Genomic DNA, 9153 nt, shown 5'->3' on the forward strand with positions numbered 1-9153 from the left:
AAGCATTTTTGCTATTTTTACATTATTGTGTATTGTTCTAATGTGGAGCAATTTCAGCAAGAATATGTTGTTTGACTAAAGTCTAAAAGTAACATGACTTTCTTCACTCTTCATTTTAGGAGTTTATGCATTTAAATGTAAAAAATCCCAAATCGAATTGCAATAGTTGTCAATTTGTTTTTTTGTCAAAATTGTGCAGCCCTAAATTTCATATAATTAAATATAAACCCACAGAACTATCACTCGAACCAATGTCAACGCTTTACTCAGAGGACAATGAGAGCTCACAGTAAACTCGTAAAAGAAGCGACGTTCATAACCTAAACACTCATATTTGAAGCACAAACGAACACATCAGCTGATGTTTCCACAGTCTCCCTGGAGCAGGTGACATCAGGTGCGGGAGTCAGGCAGCGCGTTCTGACCCGAATCATTGAGTTCTTTTCCCAACAAGTGTGAGCGTTTAGGAGGGTTTTATTTTTTCAACCCGGACACAAGCACACGATGAACACTCCCGAGCTCGTGCGGAACACCAAGCACATCTTAACTCATATATGCACAGTACAAATCCAATTACTGCCAATTACAAATCCAATTACAAAAACAAAAAAGGATAGAGAGGAAAAAGCTGGACGTGCAGAAAACCCATTGCAGCAGGAAAAAGGCAAGAGTTTACTTCGCATGGAGGGCTGTCACTTCTCTCTATGCCATCTCTGTGGATGCTGGTCGAGAGACGCTCACACACACAGGAGAGTGAGAGAGTTATCAGAGCGTGCCCCAATCATGGCTCAGCTGATCAACTCTCATCCTCCACCTGTCAATCACACATACCGCAGGACCTCCGACCCCCACTGCGTTGTATTATAGAGGGCTGACACGGAGGGGAAGGGTTAGCTTTAGAATCACTGAAAGGGTGTGGACACAGAATTTAGAATATGTATAAACATGAGGACACCTTACAAAAGCAGCGGCAGTTCAAGAGATGTTTTGAGCTGGTCGTCTGGGTAATCTAATCTCTAAACTTGCTCAAATCTTTTTGTATTTTTCCTACTTTGAACCATGACTTTGTGGGGCAAGAGCTGAGGAGATCAGACCGTGGAGCAGTGGAACTCACCAGGTCGTGGTTGGTTGAGTTTGAATCATCCTCAGGGAAAGGTTTGGACACTCCCAAAGCCACACAGTTTGCGAAGATGGCCAAAAGGATGAAGATGTCAAAAGGTCTGGAGGGAAATGTGTTTAGAAAAAGGCGTTTTGAAAGAATGCATTTTATTTCTCTAACTTATTTCTTTCTCTTTTTATTGATTGAAGGATACTTCCATTCGACGATGTGCAGAGCCGCCTGTCTGATGGGGTTGTTGAGGCGGAGGCAGAACAGAGCTCTGGGGGCTCTCTGCACCTGATTTGTGCCTTGGACCTAAACAAGAGACAAGAAAAAAAACGCCGCTATTACAACGATAGAAGCCAAAATGATTCAAACCAGTGCCTTGAGACCAGACAAATCTCTCAACAAATCTAAATGAATCTAAATAAATAAATATTCTTGGGACAATATAACATGGTCTTCTGACTCTAAGCTAGAAACTCAAAAAAAAGAACTAATGGCTGATCAGTGGTTGCTGACTTGTAATTATGTTTGCATGAGCCACTGGGAAAGCATAAATGGGAGCGAAATACAACATATCCCTGGAATCTGATTGGCCACCACTCAGAGAGGTGGTGTAATAGTTGCCAGTAACAAGTTCAAATCAGTTCATGATATAACCAAACTATGGCAAATATGGGAGAATGGCTTAATAATAAATGCAATGATGGTGTTTCAGTATTGAATATTGTATCAGTTTGTATGTGTATATTTTGCTCATGAGAACCCCGAAAGGAGTAGCATCAATTTATGGAGATCCAAAATAGCTGTTTCCTGAGCGTTTGATCTTAACCAGGGTTGCCCGGTATCAATGGCCAAACCTGCCCAAAAGTATCTGAACAAAACACTGAAACCTGCGGACAAACATTGTATTTTCCTGGTTTACAAAGCCACTGAATTTGGGTTTTCACTTGTGGAAAATCATAAATATTGCCTAATTCCGCTGGATTACCCGTGGACCTGGCAACTTGCTCTCATCCCTTATGGAGCTCAGAAGTCCAGGCTTCGCCTTGTTGCCGGAAGTTATATTTTCATTCAGAATCTCATTCAGGTTTAAAATAATGACAGCAGCTAATCCGTAATGTGGTAACTCATGGACACCAAAATGAAAAAAACCTTTCACAAGGTATTTGTTTTTTCTTTCGTGTTGAATATTCGCTTTAGTCAGTAGTTAGCACAATGTTGATTAGACTAATATTTGAATTTTTATGAATGGAATTTCTATTTTTGGCAGCGGGCGGAGCCTCGCCTGTTGCGCCCCCTAAGCCCCGCCCCTCACCTGCTTCTTGTGCGGCTGGCCCCTCCGTCTCTGAGTCCCCGTTGAACTGGTGGTTGAATGTAAAGTGTCCGTCCTCTTCATCCCCACTCCGTCATGTCCTCCTTCAGGTTCTCCATCCAGTTCTGCGTCCCATTGGTTCTCGGTGTCCCCGCCCCCTCCATCGCCCTCCCCTTCGCCCTCCTCATCTCCCGCCCCGGCAGCGGAGCCGTCCATGCCTTTGGTGTAGCCGTTTTGGTCAACACCTGAACGCGACACAAAGCAGAAGCACAAGTTACTGAGAGTTACACAGAATCACCATAGTGTTGCTCAAACATATGAATGTTTAAAGAGCGAGACACAGATAAATAATCACCGACAACAGGTCAGTCATATTGTACACCTCTGCACACAACCTCTGCACACAACCTCTGCACACAACCTCTGCACACAACCTCTGCACACAACCTCTGTACACAACCTCTGTACACAACTCTAAAAAAGGAACTTTGCAAAGGTTGCGGGTGGCCTATAACGACGCTCTGCGTGTGCTTCAGGAGGTCGAGATGGACCAGTGCAAGTGAGATGTTTGTCACTGCTGGAATTATCACGCTGCAAGCCACACTGAGGACCCTTATGTACCGTTTGAATAAGACAGTGAATACAGTAATTGTGTCACTGGTTGATGTCACCTGTAGTGCTATTCGCCATCAGTCGAGAATGTGGAGGCACTGGTACAGCTGTGTTGTTGTGTGCAACGCTACTGTGTAACTACACTGTTTCTGGATATTGCAGGTCAGACTACCTATTTGAACAGAGGTTCTTAAACTGTGGTACGTGTTTTTCTGGTTTAGACATGCTCTGCACTCAGTCTAGAAATGTGTCTAAATCCACCCTCTCATACAAAACACACATCAACAACATCACTAAAACATCCTTCTTCCACCTACGCAACATCGCCCGCCTCTGCCCCTCCCTCACCCAGTCTACAGCTGAAAACCTCATCCACGCATTCATCACTTCCAGACTCCATCCATCCATCCATCCATTTTCTTCCGCTTTATCCGGGTCCGGGTCGCGGGGGCAGCAGTCTCAGCAGAGATGCCCAAACTTCCCAATCCACACACACCTCCTCCAGCTGTTCTGGGGGGACCCCGAGGCGACACTAGGCCAGCTCGGAGACATAGTCTCACCACCGTGTCCTGGGCCTTCCACGAGGCCTTGTCCCACTAGGACATGCCTGGAACACCTCCCGCGGGAGGCGACCAGGAGACATCCGGAACAGAAGCCCGAGCCACATCAGCTGGCTCCTTTCGACGTGAAGGAGCAGTGACTCTACTCCGAGCTCCTCCCGGGTAACTGAGCTCCTCACCCGATCTCGAAGGGTGCGCCCAGACACCCTGCGAAGGAAACGCATTTCGGCCGCTTGTATTTGCGATCTTGTCCTTTCGGTCATGACCCAAATCTTATGACCATAGGTGAGGGTAGGAACGTAGATCTCTCTTCACCACGACAGACCGATACAGCGACCGCATCACTGCTGACGCCGCACCGATCCGTCTGTCGATCTCACGCTCCATCCGTCCCTCACTCGTGAACAAGACCCCGAGATACTTGAACTCCTCCACTTGAGGTACTTCCAGACTCGACTACTGCAATAGCCTCCTCTCTTGACTTCCCACCACTCATGTCCAAAAACTGCAATACATCCAGAACTCTGCTGCCCGCCTCCTCACCCACACCCAGTCCAGAGAACACATCACCCCCGTCCTCCAGCAGCTCCAGTGGCTCCCTGTTCAATATCGCATTCAGTACAAGCTCCTCCTCCTCACCTACAAATCCTTCCATAACCTGGCCCCGCCCGACCTCACCGAGCTCCTGCAACAACACCAACCCACCCGCCGCCTCCGCTCAGCCGACTCCAACCGCCTCACTCCCATCACCCGCACCAACCGCCAGACCTTGGCTGCGCCATTGCGATTGACTGCGAAATTGCGGGAAGCGAATGCAGAAATTGCATAAACTGTTCAAATTGCATAAATTGCTTAATTTGCATAATCTAATTTGCATAAACTGGTAAAATGCATAAAATGTCATGTTGCATGAACTGTATAAACTGCATAAAGTGGTAAAATGCATGAATTTGTTAATTTGCATAAATTATGTAAATTGCATAAACTCTTTAAAATTCATAAATCCTAAATGGCATAAACTCTTAAGTTGCATAAACGCTTTAAAATGCATTAACTGGTTAAATCCCATAAAGTGGTTACTTTGCATAAATTGTTAATATTGCATAAACTTTTATATTCCATAAACTGGTCAAACTGTTGAACTGGCCTCAGTGCTTGATTGGCAGAAGCTGCACAAATGGCTGAAAGGCCTGGAGTCTCCCCATTGGCTGGATTCCCCCATACACACCAATGCAAAAATGTCAAACTCTTGTATAAAAAAACTGGAAAACTGCAGAAGGACATTTTTTTCTCAAAACCCACAAGTTGCAGAAGCTGAACATGCACAAAGTGCAGAAATTGCATAAAATGCTGAAAAAAGTGCAGAAAAGCATGGATTTGCGGCAGCCCCATTATAAGTCAATGGGAAAAATCTCCGACATTTTGGCCGATTGCGGAAAAAACGTAAGTTGCAGAAGTCGAGAAAGTAATAGCACCCTTCTCCTCACCATGCGGAACATTTTGATGCATAACTTGCATAAATTGCACAAAGCATGAAGGTGCTGAAAGCTCTAGAAAATCGGGAAAAAGATGGAAGAGGAATAATAATAAAGAACATGAAAACCAATAATTGACTGCGGAAGAATTTTTTACTTCCTTAGTGGGAATGGGCACGAGATGTGACATGTAGCAGTTCTATCCTTGGAATTTGGATGTCCCCTCTTCCTTTATCAGAATTATCAGAATTTATTCTCTATATAAAATTGCCACTGGAAAATGTGATTGTAGCTGCTGTCAGAAGTAGCAATCTGCATCTCCTCTCACACGCCACATTCGTAGCATCGGCTCGGTGTCGGCGAGTGCCTTGTTTTAAGGACACAGCAGAAGAATCCAGGGGATGAAGCTGGGATCAGATTGACCTTTGGATTTGTGGACAAGGATATGAGTGGTATTATATGCCGTAATTGACATATTGATGTAAAATGAGTGTAAAACCTCCTGTTCGTTTGGTGCGGTGCGAAATAGCGTGTTTGAATCATGTGACCAGAGAACAGCTGTGACCTACATCTGACTCCAACCATCACTAATCACTGTATACCTATACAGGACTGAACCATGACTAAACTGGACTGAACGAGGACTAAACCAAGAGTAAGTACAGGACCCACACAGAAACAGAGAAGGGAAGAGTTGAAAAAACATCACTCAGGTTTAAAGTAATCATCCAAATAATGACTCATGCAAAAGTAAAGAAGCCTGTAGTGAACACTGGACTCCTGAGCGACTGCTTCAGTGGAAAATTCTGGTTTATGTATATTTCATTTATGTTTTCCGACAAAACCAGACACACAACAATGTGAAAATTATGTCTTATGTATGTGTTTCCAAAGGTAAGTAACTGTCTAGGTGAGCTACACCCCCACACGTAATAAACTAGGAAACTCTAGTATCAATACTTCAAAATAATATCACTCATGAAGAGATAAAAATGCTTTACTTTGTAGTCTTTTGTAAAGTTACTCAAGCACATGAGTTAGACCTCATAATAAAGAATAGGATGGGATGCAGCTCAGGTATGAGGTTAAAAGATCTAAGAACCTAATTATCAGACATTAGCATGTTGTCTTGTTGTCTTTTGTTAGTTTGATGTTGCTAAATATTGTCTGGGACAGATGGACTAAGTGAGCAGTCAGATTGTTCACATGACTTGAGTCACATGAGCCGCTGAGGGGCTGGTGGAGCCTGAGGACCAGACAATTATCCCAAGCACTGTCTTCACTCAGTCCACTACACTGTCTGCTCTCATCACATCACTGCACTCCGGTGCAGGCCTGGCTGGCACACAATGGGAAGCCAAGTGGGACTAACTCGCGACTAGAAGCCATTCATTTGACAGACTGGCGAACAAATTATTTTTTGGGAAAAAAACATGAATTTTTCTGTCAAATATTGTGCTTATATATTGTGCTTATATTTTTTTTTCACACAGTACATAGATAAAAAATCCTTTCAAAAGAATTTGTATTTGATGCCAGACAGAGAAATGCCATTCCCTTTAGTTTAGCCTCCATTCCTCTCTGTGACTTATCTCCTCACCCTCCTGAACTTTATCTAAATTGAGAAGTTAATCCCTAAGGAGGATCCGAGCCAAAATGGCTGCTGCTGCCTTTGGTGCTGATGCGGTCGCCGTGGAAACAGGGCTTTAGACCTGACCCAGGGTGACTGACATCACTGTTACTCTGACAACAGCAAGGTATATCAATCAACCCATTTTGTACCAAATACTGTCTCTGAAGGAGATTTGATTTAGTCTTGGTTCGTTCATGGTTTTCTGACTGCTCTGATCAAACCAAGTGATCAACTGAACAAAGACACGTTAAACTTTGAGATTAAGCTTAAAAAAGATTAGTCTACAGCAAGTTCTGGAATGAGCATAATTAAGTTTCATCATCAACGACTTAGGACCTGAAGATGAAAAAAGATATTGGTATGAGAAGACAGAAAAATGAACTGCAAAACGAAGAATCACATGCATTTCAGAACATGCTTGTAGAGGTCCAAACTACAGGGTTAGGTTAGTTTTGAAATAATGTAGATGTGGTCCATGCTTGTGTGGGAGTAGAACATATCAAGGGTTATTCGTGGTCTTGGTTTGTGTAGAGCCTTAAGAAACTTACATTTTGGTAAACAATTGACGTTCAATTCAGTGTCAACATAAATCTAAGCAATTATGAGATTTTCAGCAGATTGTATCAAAAAAGACAAAAAAATGACGTGGCTCAAATGGAGCTCGATTAGGAGAGTCATGGCGACCGAACTCTGGCACATTTTGAAGTCATAATAGTGTTTTTGTTTAGGCTGTGTTAGCAAAATGTGTGCCAATATAGGCTTAAAATTATAACCTTAAGAGTTAATATCACACGTGTATGTCCAAACCGTTTTAACAAATAGCAGGACAGGTTTGAGAATCCAGTGCTTGGAACTGTGTGAGTGAGATTTTTTGTTTACTGTACCGGCTGAGGGGCTGTTGTGTAAGAAAGTGTGAAGAAAGTGTTATTAAGACAAGTGATGAAAAGGACTAATCGAAGACGTGGATAAAACACAGTGACAAAATCATTGACATAATACAATCAAGAAACCATGTTGTTAACCTCATGCGACAGGCCGACCCATGCTTGGTTGGTCGTCTGCTGTCAATTTGTTGTGAGAAGCACTCTGAGCCACAGCTTTATGTGTGAAAGCTCTACACAATTAAAGATTGATTGTTATTGTTTTGGCTTAGGTATCTCCATTTTGAACAACACTGAACCTAAGGGGAGAGCAGGGCACAGTGAGCCACGGGGTATGATGAAGCGGTGTGTGAAGTTTAAATATTTGACATCTTAAATTGCAAAAACAAACAAACACACACACATTAGGCTGCATAATTTCAACTCCCCAGGGTAAATTAGTAAGTCACCTGCATAGGATTGCATATCAACAGAAATATAAAACATGATTATGTTTTCAGCATAAAACCTATAGGAATCCTCAGAATGTGGAAACTGATGGTCACTTACCCGCAGCTGGGCAAGAAGTGAGCCACAAGACTTTTTAAAGAGCTCAGTTTCTTACAAACTTAAATGCTTTTTTTTCTTTGCGCTTTTTTTTTTTTGCGTTGTGAGCCAATAAAAGACAATAATTGTACATGGTTCAATGTTATATTGTTTTTACACAATAAATACCAAAGCACGTAAAGAGGCTCACTCTTCAATTGTTTTTCATATGACGTTACGTTGCTGTATGTGGCTGTTTATTTTGTGGGAAAAGCATGAGTTTATTTTAGTTTGGTTAAGATGTTGGCGTTTATTAAAATGCGTTTCTTACTTTTCCGTCTCTCGTCGTACATCTCGGTCTCAAACTCTATGCTCCCGCTCTGCTCTCTCCATCTTCACTTCAGTTTTTATTTCACACTTTTATCCCAGTCGCATTTCTTCAATCCGCTCATTCCACCAAAATTATTCCCATTGTTTTGTTTCACCCCCCCAAAAAATACTCCACAAAAGCGTCCGAAATTATAAAAACATCCCAGTCCCGTTTGGTCCCGCGGTGATGCTCGCTCCTGCTCCTGGCACTAATCTGCCTCCGCGCGCGCACGCGTGAGAGAGGCGTGTGCCCGGTTCTGAGAGTGCACGTGCGGCAGTGCACGAGGGATTAGAGACAGAGATGAAGGGAGAGATGGTAGTACAGAGGCAGAGAATGGAAAAGGGAATTTGCTCGTCGCTATGAGTTAAGAAGGGAGCGGTTTATAGCCTACTCTGTAGTGGAGACCGGGCTGTCGTCACACGGGTTGGTTGTCACACATCTTTTAATAGCCACACTCTAGGGGGCGCTGTGACTTCATAATGTTACCCAACATCCTACAAGATTGAAATATGTTTTAATTCACTCAAAAAAACGTCCTTCGGATGTGTTTGTTTAAAAAGCCTAAAGGCGATTAGTTTATAAAAAAATAATAGGCTATCTTGCAAAAAGCTAAAAATTATAGCTTTGAATTCAATGATTACTGAGATTTCAAGCTCATATGGTTTATCAGGTGATCGGAT

General features: G+C 43.0%; 1 protein-coding gene across 1 annotated transcript in view; it reads right to left on the bottom strand.

Moving 5' to 3' along the window:
- The window catches only part of cacna1fb (calcium channel, voltage-dependent, L type, alpha 1F subunit), a 36576-nt gene extending 27893 nt beyond the window's left edge, over positions 1 to 8683 (bottom strand). The window contains exons 1-4 of the mRNA XM_079557532.1: positions 8435 to 8683; positions 2421 to 2662; positions 1314 to 1414; positions 1115 to 1220 (exon numbers count right to left, since the gene is read on the bottom strand). Coding sequence (XP_079413658.1) covers positions 1115 to 1220; positions 1314 to 1414; positions 2421 to 2662; positions 8435 to 8456 — 471 coding nt within the window. The 5' untranslated portion in view covers positions 8457 to 8683. The remainder of the gene's footprint in view (positions 1 to 1114; positions 1221 to 1313; positions 1415 to 2420; positions 2663 to 8434) is intronic.
- Positions 8684 to 9153: the final 470 nt, after the last annotated feature.

This window comes from Gobius niger, assembly GCF_951799975.1.
Source record: "Gobius niger genome assembly, chromosome: 6".
NCBI classification, from domain to species: domain Eukaryota; kingdom Metazoa; phylum Chordata; class Actinopteri; order Gobiiformes; family Gobiidae; genus Gobius; species Gobius niger.